Raw genomic sequence first — 21,011 nt, forward strand, 5'->3', positions numbered from 1 at the left:
GGTCGTCTTGTGTCATAGATGCCCAGCTTGAACCTATCCATCCAGGGGCGTTTTGAACCAGGACATATTTGGACGTTTTTCCAGTGTTTTGCTTGCCCTTTGTCTGGGAAAGCGTAGGCCATATCTTGCAAGGCAGATCCAATCGAGGATCGCGTAGAAATCTCTTCTGTCCTTCGTCGAGAGGGGGGTAGATGTATGATATATTGCAGCTCGTCCGTCCATAAACGGATGCCATCTTGAGTGATTCCTTCTTCCAATCTTCCTCGGAGCCTTGGATGATGCCCAATGAGTCGATCCAGATGTAACGAAAGCCCAAATACCTCGCGATTCGAATTGCATCCAGATACTTTGCGGGCAGTTCAGACTCTGGGATCCTGGTCTTGAAGCTTTCCAGGAGGGCTTGCTTGAGCTGGGGGCATAACGACGGATCCTTACCCCAGCTGTGACTGAGTGTTGTATATCGCACACCTTTGAGGACAGACGGTCTACATTCCAGGTTTATAGTCCCGCCACTGACATCAAGAAAGCGGGAGGGTAGTTCGCCCTTCTGCGCAACCAAGCGGGAAAAGTTACCACACTTTGTGTGGCCATTAGCGCAGCTCTCGAACCAACTCTTGACTTGTGCCAGCCCAGCCTCACTTTTGGATGAGATGGTGACGAAATCCCAGCCCAGCGTTTTCTCGTTGAGTTTTGGGTCTAAGCTTGAGTTAGCAGGATTCCAGCTTTGGCACAAAATACTCACAGGAAGGCGGAAGGACATAGATCTCACTGCGGCCTCCAGGCTTTTTGAGTAGATCCTCGTGCTCACGAACAGCTGCGAAGAACATTACAACCGTGCCAAACCTTCCCCTATCGTTGGTCAGCTTTCGTATCTTTCTAACCGCGCTGATTACCTACATTGGGCGACCTTGACCAGATGTTTCTATCCCTGCGTGCGCCGGCGGATCCAAATCCCTTGCATGAATCTTAAGTATGAGGCGTTCCTTTGGGTTATGCGGACGACTGGAGTTTTTTTTTCAACAGGTCACCCATGCAATTGGTCCATAACAGGGCGCAGAGATGACAGCCACTCAAGTAGCCAGATTTCAACTCATCCGCAGCGCAAAAATGCACAGTTTGGGTCGTCCCAGCTATAACCTCAACTTCATCCGCCATATCCTTCAGGAGTTGAGACTCACTTGTGAGTTTGTCGCATCTTGGACAGAGCTGATTAAGGGATAGTGTGGTATTCTCGGGCACCAGACGTTCGTAACGATCGTGGTGAAGGAAGGCCATGGCTCCGGAATGTCCACGTGTGCCAGCGATATGAGAGTCTGACAATCACCATGAACATTGCATTATTTGATCATGTTCAGGTGAGCTTCATTGTTGCCTTTTATACACAAACCCTCGAAGTATTCCCCCGCAGAACTTCAATACCTGCGCGAACCATCAGCCAATACACCGTCGCCTTTAAGCGCCGATAAACAGCCACCAGCGGCTAGGTCTACAGGCTCTCTTAACGACACTGGACAAACTCTTCAAGTCCCTGACAGACTTGAACCGTAAATAGTTATCCGGCCTCGTGATTCGTTCAATGCCCCTTAACCGTCTTCTTGGTCCGATCTACACTGCCAACTTTTCCAAAGACTCCCAACACAGTCAGCCATCGATTCACGTTGAGAAACGCGCTCACGCCGACATTTCCCCAGGTCATGTCATTCCAAGAACCAACGTCCCAGAGATACTCGGGGCCAGCTCTATAGATGGCGTAGATGTGGCCAAAGTCGGCGAATCCAACCGCAACCAGGTATCCAATGGCAATCTCACGATGTTGGGTCCAGCAGCAGATGAGAGCTATCGGTGCTAGCAACAGCAACACATTAGCCATCTGCCAGGACAAGGCTACTGCTTGTGGCGTAAAGTGGTCGTCTGTTGCAGCGAAAAAGGGGGTCTGGTCGGCGAAGTACTTGAATGGATCCGCGAGAAAGTTGACATATGCCCAGACGCTATTCAATTAGCAAAGAAAGGCATTCTTTGGTAGAGACCTACAGCATTGCGGGCTCAATGACGCCGAATAGCGCCAACGGCCAAGTGGGAAGACAGGACGTCATGGTGGAGCTGTAATAGGTACTGGGGTTCCAGATGATGCAAAGAACAAGTCCAAGGATGCTGAGAGAGGGTTTTTAGCGAATCTCACTGCCTGATAATTGCAATTGAATAAAAAGCAAAGTGATTACAATCGGGACCGTGGCTGATAGTAAGCGCTAGTGATGGTCAGTCAACAGCATGCAATCCGAAGAGGCTTGAATTTTTGCCGAGTCTTATAAAAAAGTGTTGAGGTTGTACAGAGTTCAACTGCAACTAACATTTCTCAAGGAACTAGCTACAGGTATTGGACCAACAAGTGAAGCTACAGCGTTAGATTAAACAATGATCCCGCACATGAACTATGGATCACTCCCCTGATCACCGGCTGATCTCGGCACTCATGAATCCTTCGCACTGCTTACCATAATCGAGATGAATTCCACTTTTCAGTACCGAATATCGCAAAAGCTTGCCGTTCTAAGGGAGATGGTATTCTGCTCTATATTTACCCCTATTTATAAAAGTGATAACACTAAAATAACAGACAAAGGAAAGATCATGTCTTGGATGTCATCTTATCACAGGCTCTATCCTGCGCAAGGGATCGATATCGTGAGAGAATATCCGTCTTTGCCAGATCTGGTTGATCCATGTACTGAAAATGGGATGCCAATGCAGTCCCCAATATCACAACAGCTGTAACCGTTAGTACAAGTCATGAGTCTGGCGGCTTACTTACGTCGTCTTAATGTATTTGGAAGATCTAGAACGATCATGTCCTCGTCGCCTCGATTCCCCGGCCAGTGTCCAACACCGTTGTCGAGGATATCGTTGGCATAGACACACATAAAGTTGATCCGTATGCGATCCCCATGCATCGTCCAAGGCTTTTCGAACTTATAAAGATCCAGAGTATCCTTCTCGATATTCTCAAACAGTGAATAGTGCATCTGGGAAGCGATAGCCCAACTCTTATAACTGTCACCCCAGACAGCATATGTAAGCTGGTGAACCGGAGTCTGCCACATCATCTTCTCATCTTCAACTCTCAGCCACCTGACGTTCTCGTGCTCGGGCGGGGGACGCATAGGATTCCAGACGGTGTCGTTGGGACCGTTCCAAAAGGGGTGTTTCGAGGGCTTCCAGAAATCGCTGGCATTCATGACGTGGTCTGGCTTTTTGAGTTCGGGCAAATATGGGTGAAGGGCACCCATGCGGTAGTGCATGAAGCCGAGTGGAGGGTTGTTGATGATGTTTCCAGAGACTACGAATGTGTCGGGATTTTCGATCTTGTGGGAGACAAGCTTGGGGATGGCACCGTCTTCTATCCAGAGCTATACTAGTTAGCAGGTGCTTATAAAGAGGCTTCGATACTTACAATATCATCGTCAATCTTGACGTAGTACTTGTCACGCTCCAGATGCTGCCAAGCCTTCCAATATGTGTACGTCGCCAGGTGTCCTTCGGGTATCAGCAGTTTGTGTCGTGTCGGGTTGCTGGCGACTATTTCGTCTAGATAAGAGAGATCATCCTGGTTCTTTGTATTGACAACCCAGATGACTTCGTTAAGCCAACCTCCGTTGTCTACTAAGTTTCGCTGCAGGGGTTAATTAAGTCTATGGCGCCTTTGTGATACTCACCTCTATGTAACACCTCATACTTTCCACTCTGCTCTTGCGGCCGTAAAAGACCAGCCCGCTCACGGTGACATTCGGTTTCACAAGCGCATCTGGCGGAGGCACGTTTTCTGGCGAAGGCACGCTTTCTGGCCGTGTAACTTCCCACTCCCCGGGAAAGGAAAGGAGAGTTTGTATGAGGAACCCGGTAAATGAAAGTAAACAGCAGACAGAGAGGGCAAGCCTCAAAAGCCTGTGGCGATCTTGCAATCGTAAAAGCATTCCCATCTTGACGTGGCGTGGAGAGAACGAGAAACAACCAGGGAGCCACGTTCTTTTATCAAACAATCGACAGGGGTACAGTAAAGAGAACAAAGAAAGGCAAAATTTGGACACTGTCTGTTGGTGGTGGTCCAGTCTCAGTTATTCCGGAGCCACTGCTTCCGTCACGAGTTGGTATGTGCGGCGCTGCCACACGCCAGGATCGGTACCATGTGGCACAGCTGTCTTGTGCGACTTTTGGCGAGGTTCTCTAGTCACGGAGACGTCGCTTAATGGAGCGTCGTGACTGTCCGCAACCTCCATTCCCGCTTAGTTATCTGCCTGACGCGTCTGGGAGTGGGGTGAGTTGCGAACCCTTGATACGAGACGACGAGTTAAGGGTCGCTCTAGTGGCCATTTTGGTTCTAGACCTTTACGTGCCGGGATTGCGGTTCGTATTCCTTCATATCTCGTATAGAACAAACCAATTTTGGCATCGCAAATCCCCACGTGGCAGGGCCACATCCTGCGCCGTGAGCTGAGATCCGGTGTCACGGATATTGACGTTGATCCTCCAGGAGTCAGGATGGTGTTCCACCAACAGGTACAGCCGTTGCTTGGCGTCCGCATCCGGAGCAGATCACCGAGTTTGCCAACGATTATACTTTGTTTCTCCACCGTTGGCTGAACGGATCAGGAACCGGGCTGAATGCCAAGATGGGCGTTTCACAAAGCTATCACACCATTGCGTTGAACAAAGCCGAAAGAGTTGCACAGCTGCGCCATGACTGACATTCAGACAGCCACTTGCTTGTGTTTCGGGAGGGCGTGGAACTGTGGCTTTTGGCTACCTCAATCACGAGATACCCGAGTAATTAAAAGCAAGCCTCTTTCTTTGTTTGCCTTATGCATCGGCTACAGGGTTTGCCTCCATCTCCTCATTGTCTTGAGTTGCCGGTTTGAGGCATTCCCTCTTTGGGGAAGTGGGGTGCTTCTTATCCAGTCACAAGAGGGCGTTATCATCACCCTCTGAAAACATTGACGAGGCACCTTCCAACGACATTCACTTGGATAAAATGGCTTTTTGATGAATGAAACTTGCTTCTTTATAGATACATACAATCAACGGTCAATCTTGTTCCAACATCTGCCCAGCATGGCCACCCGTGTCTCCCTCCGACATGTTCAATGCAGAGCAACCAGAGCCTCGGTGAGGCATCCCATCACTCTAATGTTCTACCAACGGAGGAATATTGCAACCCGGGACATGACGGCCAAGGACTTTGAAAAGCTCAAGGTCGACAAATCTCGAATGATGGAGACTCTTCACCACACATGTTCATGGGGAACTGGACTTCGATGGGGGAGGTAAGGAGTGATCCAAGACTGGCGAATGGCTTTAACGAGATATAGCAACCCCACAGACACGGGCATGTCCCGTCTGACTCTCTCAGATGACGACAAGAAGGTCCGTGACTGGTTCATCGAGACAACAAAGTCCCTTGGCTGCAAGATTACAGTCGACGCCATTGGAAACATTTTTGCTGTTCGTCCTGGTCGGCAAGATGGACCTCCCACTCTGGCGGGTTCCCATCTGGATACCCAACCAACAGGTGGCCGATACGACGGTATCTTGGGTGTAACGGCTGGCATTGAAATGCTCAAGCTTCTCCAACAGCATAATGTTGAGACCGAGTTTCCCGTGGGAGTTGTCAACTGGACAAAGTAAGTCTCCAGGCCCCAGAAGTTCACATCTAACAAGTGTAGTGAGGAGGGTGCTCGATTTCCTATCAGCATGATGGCTTCTGGTGTCTGGGCTGGGGCAACTCCCCTTGAAAAGGCTCACAACACCAAAGAGGTCGGCGGAGATGCGACAGTCAAGTCCGAACTGGAGAGGATCGGATACTTGGGCCAAACTCCCGCCAGCTACAAAGCCACTCCCATTGGTGCTCATTTTGAGCTTCATATAGAGCAGGGCCCTATTCTTGAGCGAGAAAAGAAGAATATTGGCGTTGTCCAGGGTGTCCAGGCTTACAGATGGTTCAAAATTGACGTCCAAGGAAGAGGTGAGTAGTCTGTTCCAATCCCAACAAAGCTAACAGGTTAGACGCACACACTGGCTCTACCCCCTTGACCGATCGAGCTGATGCTCTTCTTCTGGCTTCTCGACTCATCACACACTCCCATCGCCTTGCCACAAAGCACAACGCCCTTGCTTCGACGGGTATTCTCAACCTTACCCCTGGCAGTACCAACACGATCCCCGGACATGTCAGCTTCACCATGGACATTCGGGCACCCGCAGATAAAACTGTCGAATTGGTTGAGAAAGAGATGAAGCGAGACTTTGGCCTCCTGGCTCAGGGCATCGATGTCGATGGACTTCTCGCCGGTTCCACTCCAAGCCTGCCCCTGTCCTTGACCTGGCAGACTGACACCATTTCTACGGCTACCAAGTTCCACCCAGACTGCATCCAGGCGGTTCGAGAGTCTGCCGAGTCTGTTCTAGGAACTAAGGATGGCATGATTGACATTTCGAGCGGTGCTGGTCATGACAGCGTTCATACGAGCAAGCACTGTCCTACCACCATGATCTTTATCCCCTGCAAGGGAGGTGTCAGTCATAACCCGGAAGAGTATTCGACTCCAGAGGAATGTGCTATTGGGGCCGAGGTTTTGTGTCAGGCGGTTTTGCGATACGATCAGAAGAGGCGCTGAAATGCGCAGCAGATGAGAATTTCGGTGATTTGAGGGACTATCAGCACAAAAAGCCTCAACAATCATACAAATTGAGTTTTGGAGGCTTCAACTATTCCGTGATCCATTGTTTGATAGCCATATAACTCACTGCAGGAAGTGAAGGACCAACTTCTTGTATCCGGATATGCTCTCAATCAGCTCTGGTACACGAATAAACTCACCCGGTCCATGTGCTACCAAGATAGACCCTGGCCCATACAAAACTCTCTTATCACAAAACTCGTCCCTTAGTCGAGGCACGTCAGTTCCAAACGCCACTGGAGCAGCCTCGAAGCCGTCAATCTCCCAGTCCAGGAGAGCCTCGGGGTAATCAAAGACCCATTTGAGCTCAATGTCTGGGTGCTTGGAGACAATGTCTGCAACCTTGACCTTGATACCAGGCAGGTCCTTGACCATCCTCACCTCGCAGAGGGCTTTGGCTGATGGAGCGACGATGTTGTGCTTCTCGCCTCCCTCTAAGGTTCCAATATTGAATGTAGAGGGGCCGAGGAGATCAGATTCAGGCCAGGTTGCTGCAGAAAGGTCGTTCAACACGGCTAGAAGAGCAGAAGTTGCGCTCTTTCCAAGATGAGGGTATCCCGAGTGACTGTTCATTAGTCGAATGCTCAACGAAGCTTCAGGTGACTTACCAGGCAAAGCCCTTGGCAATGATTTCAAAGGCCACTTGTCCCTTGTGTCCCTTGGCAAGTTTACTCTCTGTTGGTTCAGCAAAGATGCCAGATTCCCAAGTTATCCCCATATCATTGGCAGCAATCATTCCGTGGCCGCCATTCTCCTCGCCAACCACGAACAATAGCCCGACATCTCCCTCTTTAAGTTTTCCTTCCTTTCTCAGCTCTTCAACAGCGACAATTTGAGCTGCCAATGGCCCCAGGTCATCAGAGGACCCCCTTCCGCGGATAATGTCACCGTCAATGGTTAGCGGAATATGCGGTGGAACCGTGTCCATGTGTGCTGTAACGAGAATGCGTGTCTTGTTTGAGGAACCGAGATAAGCGTAGACATTGTGACGGTCAGATCCAGGCGAAATAGGAATGCGCTCAACCGTGTATCCAAGGGCTTGGAGATGCTGTTCCAAAAAGAGACCAATATCGAGTTCCAGCTCACTAGTGCTGACAATCGACATAAGCGACTTGAGAAGGTCGACAACCGGATGATCCATTTGAGAAGCCATTTTTAGTATGACGAGTTCAAATGTCTGTATCTTACAGAGTATAAAAGGGCCCGAAATCTCGGGTCAAATGTCCGAAATCTCACGGATGAGCTCCGATCTTATGAGTCACGCTCCGCACGTCGCGCCATTTGCGGAGTTTCACCCAGTAGCAGCTCGATACGTGGTTTTTATTATTAATTCTGAAATCCTTCGGTTTCTTCTGGAAGGTCAAACTTTGGACCCGCTACCCCGGGCCAGTCGGTGAAATCTGGGGAGATGCGTCAATGAATACTACCATGTCCATTCGCTACCCCTATTCCATTATTTGTCATTATCCCACAATAGACTGCCCAACAATGTTCCTCTAGGTAAATAACATGACAGAAAGGGTCTTAAGGCCATTCGCTTCGGTGAGAAATCGAGGACGAATCCTCTGTAAAGGAGAATGTCAGAACGCCGTGTCCAATGCGCAGGCACTCCCATCCTTCACCTGCGTGCTCATGTTCTGCATCATTCCCAAGCTCTACACGCACACCAATTGCATTTGGTGCCCTCTGGGAGGCTAAATTTGGGGTGGGCTGAAAGCAGAGCACGGATGGTTTGACCACAAGCACGCTCTCATCAACGTCTTTGCGGCACTCTCCAACGGCGCGAAGCCCGCCATTTTCGTACTGGAAAATGAGACCTCGGCAAAGACCTGTGTCCTTGTCGTAGAATCCGCGGATTGACTGAATTCCGTCCAGGGGAGCCCACGAAAAATAAGCATCGTCCACATTAGGGTTAAAGTCCTGCATCGAGAATGGCGTTGGGAACTTGTCTCTCCCCAAGGTGCCATGGCGAGCCCCAAGGACTGGAACTGACTGCTGTCCTACAGGCTCTCCGTAAATCACTGTGAGGGGAGTTCCATACCCTAGCAGGCTATCTTGTGTAACTCGCTTCCCCAGTTGTCCTATAATGATTTCGCCAGCGAGGCCCAGGCAAGCCTAAGCAGTCAATGAAGTGTTCTATCCAGAGACACTATTACTTACGAGCATGCTAAAACCCTGGTCAGTTAAGCGGCACCCCAAGACGGTTATTTGATCGTCTGGAGCTATGGGCATATAAATCCAGACGGTTCGTCGATGATTCTCACAAATTCGCCGATACTCATCCACGGCACTGGAGTCCTCGGAACGATGGACATGGACGCCAGCGGGGCTGCTAAAGGAAAAGAAGAAGGAAACTCCAGAGCATAGACTCAGGTCAAAGGCACAAAGATGCCAGGGGCCAATTTGTACTGGAGCTAGGCTTCTAGGGTTAAGTAAAGTAGAGGGCACAGGAGGGGTGTCTGTATTCCAGGTTGCAAGTCCCACCACGTTTTTGGGCAGACGTAAACGAAACCGGTTGTCCTTCGAGAAGTGAGTTTGGCAGGACTAATCAACGAGAGAAACAATCATACCTTGGCTTCAATATATATCTGGGAGTTGGCGACATAGATAATAACGAACGCCAGCTCTTTAAATACCTTTCCTGTATAGGGAGGTGGGTTTTCGAGCCTTTCGATTTCGCAGATGCCATCATTATCGATGGTGATCCTAACGAAAGGTGGCGTTTGAGGTGACGGGTTTGGTATGGGGGGTCCTCCTCGTTTCCAGGATAAAACTCGGTTCAACAAGATTCTAGAGAATTGTCGTGGAGGCGGTAGGTTTGAAGCAAGGCCTATAACTGACACAGACCTCCAGAACAGCCCATGGCAGGAGAAATTACGAATCAGCAGGGCAATTTCTGGAGGAAGCCAGCCCAGTTGAGAAAGGCCCGCAATATCAGCTACCCTTTGGAAAGCTGAGAGGTCAACATGCCTTTGGGCAAGGCGGATGAGTTCTGCCTTAGGCCATGGGTTTCTATAGGAACCCAAGGTCCAAAGTCGATCCACGGCCTCATTCTTTTCTAGGCCAAGAACTTCCTTGGAGCATGTGATGAAGATGCTGTAGCAATCGTAATGGACAGTGACGAACTCGGGTGCGGTGGCACAGCTCCTGCATCCAGCACGGCGACATAGACAAAGCCCACTTGTTATCGTCCACACGTCGTACCGAGGGAATAAGAATGGCGGAATAGTCCCTTGGTAAGTAGTGGAATCATCGTTTCCATACACTACCGCTGTGAGCACAAAGGATGGGTCAGTGGCGGATGCTGCTTACACGTAACAACTCTTTCGCCCTCAAATACGACGTCTCCGCAAGCACCGCATCTCGGCTGGAGTGGGAGGTGTTTGTATCCCATCTTGGGCACATGCGAGAGTTGAATGCTGACGGTGAGTTGACTTTTCTGTGGGGGCTGGAGCTGACAGTCGATTTTCCAACAGGGGTAATGCTAAGCGACAACCACCACAATGCGCCGGTAGAAGAATTCCGCTCTAAGAAATGGTAAGAGTTTAGAGTAGTAGATAGCTATATAATACAGTATAGGTAGAATAGAAGATAGTTATCCATGTCTAGATAAAGAATACTCCGGCTAAAACCGCAAAAAGCCCCCAGTAAGGTGCCAAAACTCCAGCCCCAGAGGTAGGTGTGCTTGCCGGAGAGCTAGTCTCTGAAGCATTGCCTGTAGATTTCTTCAGAGTTCCCACTCCAAGCTCCAGGTTCTGACCATCCCAGACAGTGTAGTAGCCCTTCAGCACAGGACTTCCAATCACCCACACAGTCGCGAGGTCGCTTATAGGCTCGGGAGAGTGAAGGATAACACCTTGGCACTTTCCGGGGTGGTCAGGGTGTTCTCCCAAGTTGAATGCATCAGCGGGCATGGTGAGGTTGACCAGTTTGTCGCCAGATCCAACAGTAAACGTCAATTCCGGTTCAAGCTTCTCCATCACATCGCACGGGGCTCCCCAGACGCCAAGCTTGTCCAGGAGCTTGATCTCTGGACTGATTGCGGCGTACATGTCCTTGGCAGTCTGGTGATCAGGGGCCATGATGAAAGCAGTACCGGTATCGAGAAGAGACACAGCCTGAGTGAATGGCTTGCCCGTGGCCGAGTTCTTGATGGATTTCTTGTCGATGTAAAAGGTAGGATTGTCGATGAACCACTCTCCGACGAGTGCTGTAACAGTAGCGTTGAATGGGACCTTGGTCAACTCTCCTTCATACTTGGAAGAGTCGATGCCGCCAAGTGTGGCTTCACCAGAGGCAGAATCACCGCCAGAGTTGAGAAACAGCGAGAATACTGGCGGAAGTTGTCCCGATTTGACAAGGTTCCAAAACGTAGTCGTAAAGGTCTTGTTGAAGTCATGGTTAAACACAGATGCCCCTGGAGGACCGAGACCAAAGATGCCATCGATGTTGGGGCCCAGAGGGTTCTCTCCAAGCTCTTTGGGATACTCGTCGCTGAGGAAAAAGGTCTGGTTCTCGGCTGTGGCGTCGCCAATGGTGACCACATCCGTGACGATTCGACCTTGCATGGTGACAGGTTTGGCCAGGGGCTCGGCGTTGCCAGCCGTACCATAGCTAGCCTCGTACTGGTAGTTGGGCTCCTTGGAGTACGTGGAAGACTTTGAAGGGTCATAGGTGGTGTAGTTGCTACAGGATGTGCATCCTTTCTTGGGTAGGACGAGGTCTGTAGAGCCGGTGTCGAAGAGGAGGTTGCTAACCTGTTAGTAGGGGAAGCAGACGCTCAGCGGAAGACTTACAATTCTTGCCCAGGAGTGCCAACAGAGATCTTGCCGTACCATTGGTAGTCGGTACCGTCCCACCAATTGTTGAGCTTTACTTTGATGGGCTTTGCAGATCGAGCAAGCTTGGTGAGGGGTTCAGCTGAAGCCGTGGCCAGGCCAGCAACGAGGGCAGAGGTAAGCTTCATGCTGAAGGACAAGACAAAGACAAAGACAAAGACAAGAGATAAAGACAAGAGATGATGAGTTGATTGACATGAACCAGACAAAACTTGCTTTATATACACACATGGCCTACAGTCCATCCATTGCTGTCAGCAATGCTTTACTGTAAGTGGGTAACATCACCATCGCAAGGTGAGCAAGGCAGGGGTTGTGATTGGGCTGCTCGCCAATCAACAAAATATGGAGACGGCTGACAGGGCTGAGATGAAGATGACTGTGCTTCAAGACGTGAACGACCGTGTATTCGCGGTATCTAAGCCACGCCGGCATCTCCCCAACGCCAGTCCATGCAGTAAACGCCGTCGATCATCAATGTATTCATCGCCTACCACGGCCTCCTCCTCCGGGCATACCAGGCATACCGCCGCCCATACCCATCTGTCGCATCATAGCCTGCATGTCCATGCCTCCAGGCATGCCTCCACCTGCTCCGCCTCCTAGCATCCTCATCAAACTACCCATGTCGGGCATACCTCCGGCACCTCCAGCGCCGCCCATGCTCTGCAGTCGCTTCTGCATCGCGGCTAGCTGTTGTGCCTTGTTACCACCTCCCATTGCCTGCTGTGCCCTCTGCATGTTCTTCATGTTTCCACCCATCTTCTTGGCCATACCAGCCATCATGCGCTGTTGAGTGAGGAGATCCTCAACCTCGCGTACTGATGTTCCTGAACCTCGCGCAATTCGTGTCATTCGAGTCGGTTGGTCGATGAGAATCTTGCCGTCAGAGTCGAGCTCCTTGTCCGTCATCGAGTCGCAAATGTAGATCATGCGCTTGAGCTTGGCGCCTCCCTCTTCATCGTCCATGCCCTGCATCATGTTGCTCATGCCAGGAATCATGCCAGCCATCTTGGATAGAGGTCCCATCTTCATAATGTTGGATAGTTGGTCTCGAAGATCGCGTACCGTAAAGATACCCTCTTGGATGTGCTTGATGGTGTCTTTTTGGTTGAGGTTCAGGCTCTGGACGTGTTCCATCAGACCAGCCATATCACCCATGCCCAGTAGCTTCTGCACGAATTGCTGAGGAGCAAATCGCTCGAGATCCAGCATGTGCTCACCGGTACCGATAAACACAATTGGAGTGTGTGTCGCTGCGACCGCAGAAATGGCACCACCACCGTGTGCGTGACCATCTGTCTTTGTGATGATGATGGCTCCGAAATCAGCAGCTTCCTTGAAAGCCTTGGCCTGTGACTCAGCCTGCTGACCGATGGAAGCATCAAGAACCATGATGGTCTCGTCTGGTTGGATGGCATTCTGAATGTCAATCATCTCCTGGAACAGAGCAGACTCTTGACGGTGGCGACCCGAGGTATCAACGATAATAACCTCGAATCTATCCTTCTTAAACTGCTCCACACCAGCCCGCGCAACAACAGCAGGATCCGTCTCCGTGAGAGAACCATAGTATGGGATCTTGGCCTTGGTAGCGTTCTGCTTCAGCTGATCAAAGGCACCGGCTCGGAAGGTATCAGCGCACACCAGGCAAGACTTGAAGCCTCTAGACTGGTAATGCCTCGCCAACTTTGTACACGTCGTGGTTTTACCGGCACCCTGCAGACCAACAAACATGATGACACTGCTCTTGCCCTTCTTCGGTCGGAACGAGTCGGCGTGGGGATCGACGAGTTTGACGAGTTCATCAAAGACGGCTTTCTGGATGAGGCGCTTCTTGTTGACGGCGGGGGGGAGTTCTTTGAAGTTTACGGTGGCTCGAATCGATTTCCGGAGCTGTCCAACGAGTCGCACATTGACGTCGGCTTCGAGGAGGGCGGCGCAAATCTCCTTGAGCATGGCATCAAAGGCCTGAGAGGTTAGCAGGGTACAGAGGCGGAGTCACGGGACGTGCCTTTTCGTCGAGATTCTGCTCGCGCGTCAAATTATTGACCGCCGCATTGATGCGACGGCCGAGATCTTGAAGAACCATGGCGTCTGTTGCGACTGAGCTGTCGCGGGGTATCACGATGTTGAATGTTGGCTGTGGCCACGATGAGGACGTGGGGCATAAGAGTTCGGGGGTAGTTTTTCCGTGCCGTCAACGGTTTGTGGGGTTCGTCCCAATTTAGACATAAACACGGTCTCAATTCATGAACAATTGCTTAACTACAGTGCCCTCCGTTCTCCCTGCGCCGCATCGAGAGACAGCTTCTTCTTATCGTCATTCGAATCCTTTGCAAACTCGGCAATGTACTCTGGTAGCTCGACCTTGTTGTACGGACTTGGCACTGGCTCCCCAAACGTCTGAGTGATTGGCAACACACCTGTCCACGTCGAATTGACCAGCTCCTCATTACTCATATCGCTCTTGTCATCTGTCGCACCCCCAGCACTAATCTTGGCGCTCGCTGAAGCAATTCGCACCTTGAGAATGTTGGTGCTCTGCATCTCAGCTGGCAATGGAGGTAAACGAGTGTGTCTCCAACGATCAGGGACAACACTGTTGGTAATGAGTTCCATTGCGTACAGTTTCTCTTCCTCATCCTTCACAATGCTTGCATAACCGAAAAGCACCGCCGAGCGATAGTTGTAGTTGTGAGAATAGCTCGTGAGTGTCAAGACAAGGCCGTCGATGTGAGACGCCGCAACGCACACTGGCATGCCCTGATGCTCTTGTCCATCCACAACGGTAGTCTGGGACAGATTCATGATCCGTGAAGAGACATAGCCGTGAAGGTAGAGGTCCAAGGGGTCGCTGAGATCGGCACTGGGACGTTCAAACGAGCCCATCTGCCCAATCATTGGGAGCACAACCGGGAAAGGTTGGAATGGCGAGTTGAACGATATGTGAAGGATTGGACAAGAATTAACAATGCGGTGGACATTTTCAAGCTCATAGACTCCATGAACCTTGTACCGTTTAATGGTATTGGTGGAGTCTTTGGGATATTCAAGGTTGTAGCGACCCATGGTTGTTGTTGATCAGTGAACAGGGAGAGGCTTGACACTCTAATTATAACTGGAGACATGTCAAGATAAGGGTATAATTACCTTGTACGGACAGTATTCAGTGGTGGCGCGGATAACATCCCCTTAGAGGTGGTGCTTGTGCGGGGATGACCACAGTCTAGATAAGTGTGTTGCTCTGGAAATGATTGGTTCATCGGCCGAGGTAGTCCGGTCTGGATATCGGTGGCTTTTCCTGCATGGATAAGCAGCAATGTCATTGGGCTAGCTTCTAAAGAGCTGATGGAAACGTGCTAGAACAGCACCTGTTGTTGGTGCACAAGAAGAATTCTATGGAGATGTGTGCTGATAAGGCATCTTCTCTGGCTGAATCGTTTGTTCCGCACTATCAAGGCTACCATGCCCTTGTGCCTTATCGCAAGGCTCTATGACGGAGTCCAAGGTCAAAAGCCGTAGCAGAGATCCCAATTCTAAATCCCAATCCATCTCCATCACCAATCTCCTCGCCTACGCACCGTCAAAGACCAAAGGAGACTGAACGTTGACCCCTCCAAGGCCATGCTCCTGGAAGAATCTTCGGCCACCGTGATAGGGAAACTCGGCCACAACCATGACACTGATGTTCTCAACGCAAACCCCAGCTTGACAAAGTAGTCGTAGCACAGCACAAAGCGTCGTCCCTGTGGCAAGTACATCGTCCACCACCACAACTGACACGCCATCGGAGATCAAATCCGGGTTCATCTCAATCCCCTGCTCTGTGGAATAATGCTCTGCCAGAGACGAGATGTGTGATGACAACTTGGAGACCAAAACAACTGGCGGAGGTAGTTTACCGGCCTTGCGGATTGATACCAAGGGTTTATTGAGCTGTTGGGCCAAGGGCGACGCAAAGATAAAGCCGCCAGCTTCGCAGGAAGCTATGGCATCGACTTTGGCCCAGTCCCCTACGAAGTGAGTCTTCAGCAGAGAAGTGCACAGTTTCAGTCCATTGGGGCTCGACACGATGTTGAGCACGTGGCGGATGTCGACTGGGGTTGGATAGTCAGGGATGGTGGGCACCATGCTGGCCAGGCGTTCCAGGTCCTCGTGGAAGAATGGAAGTAGATGGCGTTTGGCAAAAGCTTCGACTTTCTCGGTTCCGTTCATGTCATTGTTGATGGTGAAAGTAGCTGCATCCTTCGCCTTGCTACTGTCACTGTCGTCTTGACACCCTCGGCGAATTCGTCGTATCCACTGGCTGGTTTGAACGCGAATCTCAATCAGCTTGATGTCTGGAAACAGAGGTGAAAAGGTTACCAGTGGCGCCTCGTCTCTCATCCCAATAATCATCAACACGTCCACATCTGCAACGTTCTTCATCGCCTTCAGGAAATGTTCCTTTAGGAGCTCGGGTCGTTTCTTTAGCTGGTCTTCGAACAACTCAGTCAACGCTGGTCGATGCTCTTCCTTATAAGCCCGGTCCGAGAGCAGCCGTCCTAGGTCAGAACCAGTAGCAGTGGCGTACTCTCGCTTGGTCTCGTCGCTGATACTGAAAGCACGAGCTCTGATTGCACTCATGACGAAGACAGAGGCCCAGATGCCTGCACAGTAGTCTTTACCAGAACCGCTCTCGCCCGTGACGAGAATCACAAGCTTCTGCTTTGGTGCCTCCAGGGAAGGGCAGGTATATGCCAAAACATTGCCCGGATCCAGGCGGCGTTTGAGCTTGGCAAGACGGGTCCGGTTCGGTCCAAAAGCCCAGGCTGCCAGTGCCTTGTCTCTCGGATCCGGTCCGAGATCAGCCCCGTACACTCCGGCGCTCAGGGGCAACAACTTTTCGGCAACGTCGTAAACCCATTGCACAGCTTCTCGAGCTGTTTCGGCGCCGTCTTGATCATAGGGCCAAACAGCAGTGATGACACAGGCAAACATCCAGTCTCGACATCCGAAGGCAGTGGCAGTTTCGGCCACGTCGAAAACCGCTTCGCCGCCATGAAGGAGATGAAGGTAGCAAAGAGGTGAGGGCCTATTCTTGACCACATCCACCAATATATCAGCCGTTTTCATATCTCCGATGTCCTTCAAGAAGATGCATCGCTTGAACGAGGATGTCTTGCCGCCACCATGTCCCCTGTGCATCTTGGACATGTACATCTCGTTGCCGAACAATTCAATACCATTCATGAGCTTGGAATCGATTTCCGGCCGGAACAGTGGATCGAAAGCCGGCCCTCTAAATATTTGCTCGGCCTCAAATGTGATCACTCCAAGACGAAGCTCATTGTCTTCACAAAAGAGATACCCATCAATAGAGCTTTCCCGAGGGAGCCCTTTGGCGGCCGTGTTGAGACTGTCGAGGAAGCACTGCAGATTAAGATTGAATGTCAGGGAAGGCATCCAGTTTCGGACCAAATACGTTGGAGCTGCGTGCGTCTTGAACGTAACGCTGATGACGATGCCAAAGTTGGTTCCAGCACCTTTCAATGCCCACAACAGATCATTTTCATAGTCGAGGCGCACGGCATCAGCGGGTCGATGTTGACTTGGGACATTGCCGATACAGAGAATCTTTCCGGAGTCGACGCTGACCATTACAGCACCGATAATGGCATCACACGCGAGGCCGTGAAGTCTAAACAGGTGTCCGATACCGCCTTGTAGCCAGAGTCCTGCGCCGACAGTTGGTCGGGAGCCCAGTGGGACAGTGAGGTCCTCCTTCATAGTCTTCTAGATGATGTCTCCTATCATGCACTCAGCTCCAGCAACGACCAAGGAGCCGAGATGAGAACCCTCCTCCCCTTTGAGGATTTGTAGTCTGTTGAAGGCACTCATGTCGATCGAGACGATGCAAGGCTGAAGACAATTGCCGCTATGACTTCCTCCGATGATAGTCAGGCTGACTTGATGCTCCCGAGCCCATTCAACGCATTATTGGACTTGTTGGATCGTTCTTGGTCTCATAATCGCGGCCGGCTAGTGGAGGTAAGCCTCCCGATTCTTGACTGTCTTTTCCTTGAGCGATGGAACCAGTAACATCAGCTCTAGCACCGCAGTGGCATGCTTGTTGAAGGTCTCCATAATCTCGGGTGAAGCGAACACTAGGTTGGCTTCTTCACGACGGCCCAAATCGCGGCATACCTTGCGCCATTCGAGTCGAAGAGCGGGGGCTTGAAATCCAGCGATGAAGGGAGCAAAGAAGTCTAGCGATGTGGAGTCGTTTGGCATACGAGTGACTCCAGTAGGAAAAGAAACTGTCTGTTGGCAAACCAAGCCATCAAATTTCGGATTTTCGCGATGGAACACCACCACCAACCCTCCATCCACAAGCATCTCCAGCGCATGTCTGATGTAGCTACGTTTTGGGGTCATGCCATACATACTGTGGCAGAATACAATGAAATCGAACTCTCCGAGATGATGCATTATGCGGCTTAGATCAAAACGGAATAGACGAATGTCAGGGGGGCTGCCCAGACAGGGGAGAGATTCATTCAACCAGTCTTGCAACTGGCTAACGAACAGCTGGTTGGGCTCGAGTGCGGAGTATTTCCCAATCTTCTTTCTCAGGTGCTCAGGCAGGTATCCAAGGATACTCTTGGGGCCAGGGCCGATTTCGAGAACTGAGATGGGGGAATCTGAGTTGACAAGAGGAGCCAGCTGGGCCAGCTGGGGGACGATGAAGTCTTGATAGGCAGTTGAGCCTCGAGCCAAGATGCTGAAGCCATGGAGGTACTGCGAGTCAGATAGCCGTGGAGTAGTAGACGATGTTGCAGTGCCTTTCTCCCGAAGGGCTTTCTTGAGGGAGTCGAGAGTCGCCATGTTGTCTCAGGATTACCAGGGCTCTGTATGAACATTTATGAGCAAGATAAATCCTGTCAACCTCCCGTCGTGAGAGCTCCTTTTATAGACGGACATATGCGTTATGTAGCCAACAGCAACATTGATCCAGGAAGCCCAACATGTTGAGATTGTTGAGTATTGTGTTTGTGGTTGAATAGGTAGACAGTTTGTGTTTGGATGCCTGCCATCTGCGTCTTTCTCCTCTCAAACAGAATGGCCTCTGCTACCATGCAATCACGCTCACCATCTATTGCTGGACATAGGTGCCAGAGGTGTCATCATCGCAAGTGACTGTGTCGTCTTGAACCCTCATTTCGTTGTTCGGCAGCAATTTCCAGTACGCGCAATCACAATAGCACACAAGACCACGTTTTACAGCTGGTTTGACTCACAGTATTGCCTAGTTAGTCACGGAGAATGATGGACGTTTGATCGGCGCTTGCTCAATGTATTTGCTGAGCTCTAGTAAACTCAATCCATTTGTTTAGTTACATATGTTTGTCACGCTCTCGATTGGCTCTCAAAGCAAGCTTCATACGGCATCAACCTTCAGTTTACTCAGACTGCCACTGATGGTCTAGACCAAAGCTTGTCCATCTCTATGCTGGGCTCCTTGTGATGAACTCAGACGGCGAGACATCCCCTCACTTGGCTTAAGCCACCATGAAAGCTCCCAATCTCTTATTGAGTCGGTTCCAGCCGTTCTTCAGCCCGACTCGACCTAGCCATTGTTTTTACAATGGGCTGAGCATGTGAGATGACTTGGCGGCGGACGTCAAATCTTATTGTTGCCGCAAGGTTTCTCCCAGCCCGTCTAGTGGAGCCGATTGGTTGCCCCAGCGGGTAGCCCGGATCTCCCGGATAACTCGGATGCGGAGTGGAGATACGTCACAACTTTGTTTGCCAATATCAACTTCTAAACCCCTGTCTCCATCGTTTCTCCATCTTTGTTCGTCATTCTAGCAAACAACATGGCGGGTATCTCGGGAGATGGGCTCGTTTTCAAGCGAAGACGCGTGGCACAGGCTTGCCAAACGTGCCGGGCGATGAAATCCAAGGTGAGTCTAACACAAGCAGTCCAAACAGTAGCTGACCTTTTAGTGCGACGGAAAGCGACCCGAATGTGGCCGGTGTTTGGGCTATGGATTCACATGTTCCTATGCCAAGGGAAGGTCCTGGAACCCAAGTCCCGGTACAGAAAAACGCGACGCTCTGAACCTCGACGTTGAAGAGCTCCGAGATACCATCGATCACTACGAGGGACTTGTCAATAGACTTCTCTCTGACTCTCCTCAGAAAGAATGTCATGTCAAAGAGTTCCAAGAGGTAAAAGAACGAGCAAGGCGAGCTCTAGATGGATTCACACAAGACACCGATGCCGGCTCCTCCACCCAACTCTCAGATCCCAACCAGCATCGGTATCTTGGAGAAGTGAGCGACGTTCATTTCTTTAACATGGTCAAGCGTTTCTTGCAAACAAGTCCAGGCGCGGAGCAAGACTTTGACAGTTACGAGCAGGAGGGTGATGTATCAGTGGGCAAGAGTAGACCGACTGCTCTGCCAGAACCAGATGAGGCGAGAAGACTTTGTGAGGTTTACTTTGAGACGATTCATCTGGCATATCCTTTCATTCCCAAGTCTCTGTTTATGGAGACATGGGGCGGGTTTCAGGGGCCCCTGAGTGAGACGCATCACAATTCTACAGACCTAGCCATTCTATGTGAGTATCATTCTCATATCCTGTAACCTACTGACGTTTTAGATGTAATTTGCGCCATTGGGTCATATTACAACTCGTTCCCCGGCCGAGACTCAAGCACAAGCCACGAACACTATTTTCGATGCGCCGTCATTCACTCAGGGAAGCATCATTCGATCAATCAAGTCACATTGCTGCTTGTGCAGTGCTTCTATTTCCTCGCGATTTGCAAGACAGACAGGTAAGTTCCTTTCCAGTAATCAGACATGTCTAACGACTGTAGTTGCTGGATTGCATTGGGTCAAGCAGTCCGCATAGCTCAGAGTATTGGGCTGCATGTTGAGTCCAAGACTTCAAAACCTCGTGGACCTGTCGAGCTTGAGAGACGACGAAGAATATGGTACTCCATCTATGTTCTTGATCGTCTGCTGTCTCTCCAGCTTGGACGTCCACCGGCTATACACGATGAGGATTGCAGCGTGCCCATGCCGTCCCGACGAGGAGACAATGACATTGATTGGACATCAAGCATCATTGAGCCTGTTGAAGGGCCATCTACTGGTGACTACTTTGTTGCAGTCATCGAGTTCTCTCGTATTGTTGGCCGTGTACTGAGCGACATCTACGGACCGGCACACGAAAGACCAACGGCTGAGATGATGATATGTACACAGGTTCTAGACCGACAGCTCGTCGAGTGGAAGATGAATCTTCCTCGAAAGCTTCGATTCGATCTCGGGCATGCATTTGATCCCAGTGTTGCATTCAGAAGACAGGTAAGTTGAAACCATTGTTCTCTGCACTCGCTAACACAACTAGCGAAATATGCTCGCCATCAAGTACCACCATCTTCGC

The 21,011-nt window shown here is 50.7% G+C and overlaps 7 protein-coding genes across 7 annotated transcripts; 1 reads left to right on the forward strand and 6 right to left on the reverse strand.

Annotated features, from left to right (window-relative positions):
- Window positions 1–1,573: 1,573 nt before the first annotated feature.
- On the reverse strand, window positions 1,574–3,547 carry LRP88_03724 (uncharacterized protein; the record flags this gene model as incomplete). Its single annotated transcript, XM_083240334.1, has 3 exons — window positions 1,574–1,988; window positions 2,806–3,394; window positions 3,445–3,547. 3 exons carry the CDS (start codon window positions 3,545–3,547, stop codon window positions 1,574–1,576), a joined length of 1,107 nt encoding a protein of 368 aa, XP_083103624.1.
- Window positions 3,548–5,379: 1,832 nt separating this feature from the next.
- On the forward strand, window positions 5,380–6,665 carry LRP88_03725 (M20 family metallo-hydrolase; the record flags this gene model as incomplete). Its single annotated transcript, XM_083240335.1, has 3 exons — window positions 5,380–5,672; window positions 5,742–5,968; window positions 6,055–6,665. The coding sequence occupies 3 exons, from the start codon at window positions 5,380–5,382 to the stop codon at window positions 6,663–6,665; spliced, it is 1,131 nt and encodes a 376-aa protein (XP_083103625.1).
- Window positions 6,666–6,791: 126 nt separating this feature from the next.
- Window positions 6,792–7,869, reverse strand: LRP88_03726 (M20 family metallopeptidase; the record flags this gene model as incomplete). Its single annotated transcript, XM_083240336.1, has 2 exons — window positions 6,792–7,263; window positions 7,337–7,869. 2 exons carry the CDS (start codon window positions 7,867–7,869, stop codon window positions 6,792–6,794), a joined length of 1,005 nt encoding a protein of 334 aa, XP_083103626.1.
- Window positions 7,870–10,333: 2,464 nt separating this feature from the next.
- LRP88_03727 (uncharacterized protein) lies at window positions 10,334–11,694 on the reverse strand (the record flags this gene model as incomplete). The annotated part of the gene is made up of 2 exons (XM_083240337.1): window positions 10,334–11,414; window positions 11,525–11,694. The coding sequence occupies 2 exons, from the start codon at window positions 11,692–11,694 to the stop codon at window positions 10,334–10,336; spliced, it is 1,251 nt and encodes a 416-aa protein (XP_083103627.1).
- Window positions 11,695–12,049: 355 nt separating this feature from the next.
- LRP88_03728 (RNA-binding signal recognition particle subunit SRP54) lies at window positions 12,050–13,658 on the reverse strand (the record flags this gene model as incomplete). The annotated part of the gene is made up of 2 exons (XM_083240338.1): window positions 12,050–13,516; window positions 13,572–13,658. The coding sequence occupies 2 exons, from the start codon at window positions 13,656–13,658 to the stop codon at window positions 12,050–12,052; spliced, it is 1,554 nt and encodes a 517-aa protein (XP_083103628.1).
- A 176-nt stretch (window positions 13,659–13,834) lies between these two features.
- Window positions 13,835–14,638, reverse strand: LRP88_03729 (pyridoxamine 5'-phosphate oxidase family protein; the record flags this gene model as incomplete). The annotated part of the gene is made up of 1 exon (XM_083240339.1): window positions 13,835–14,638. The coding sequence occupies one exon, from the start codon at window positions 14,636–14,638 to the stop codon at window positions 13,835–13,837; it is 804 nt and encodes a 267-aa protein (XP_083103629.1).
- Window positions 14,639–15,142: 504 nt separating this feature from the next.
- On the reverse strand, window positions 15,143–18,436 carry LRP88_03730 (uncharacterized protein; the record flags this gene model as incomplete). The annotated part of the gene is made up of 3 exons (XM_083240340.1): window positions 15,143–17,341; window positions 17,645–17,817; window positions 17,998–18,436. The coding sequence occupies 3 exons, from the start codon at window positions 18,434–18,436 to the stop codon at window positions 15,143–15,145; spliced, it is 2,811 nt and encodes a 936-aa protein (XP_083103630.1).
- Between the last annotated feature and the right edge of the window lie 2,575 nt (window positions 18,437–21,011).

The sequence above is a fragment of the Fusarium phalaenopsidis genome (genome assembly GCF_050370095.1).
Source record: "Fusarium phalaenopsidis strain FUZ10S chromosome Unknown contig_32288, whole genome shotgun sequence".
Classification (NCBI taxonomy): domain Eukaryota; kingdom Fungi; phylum Ascomycota; class Sordariomycetes; order Hypocreales; family Nectriaceae; genus Fusarium; species Fusarium phalaenopsidis.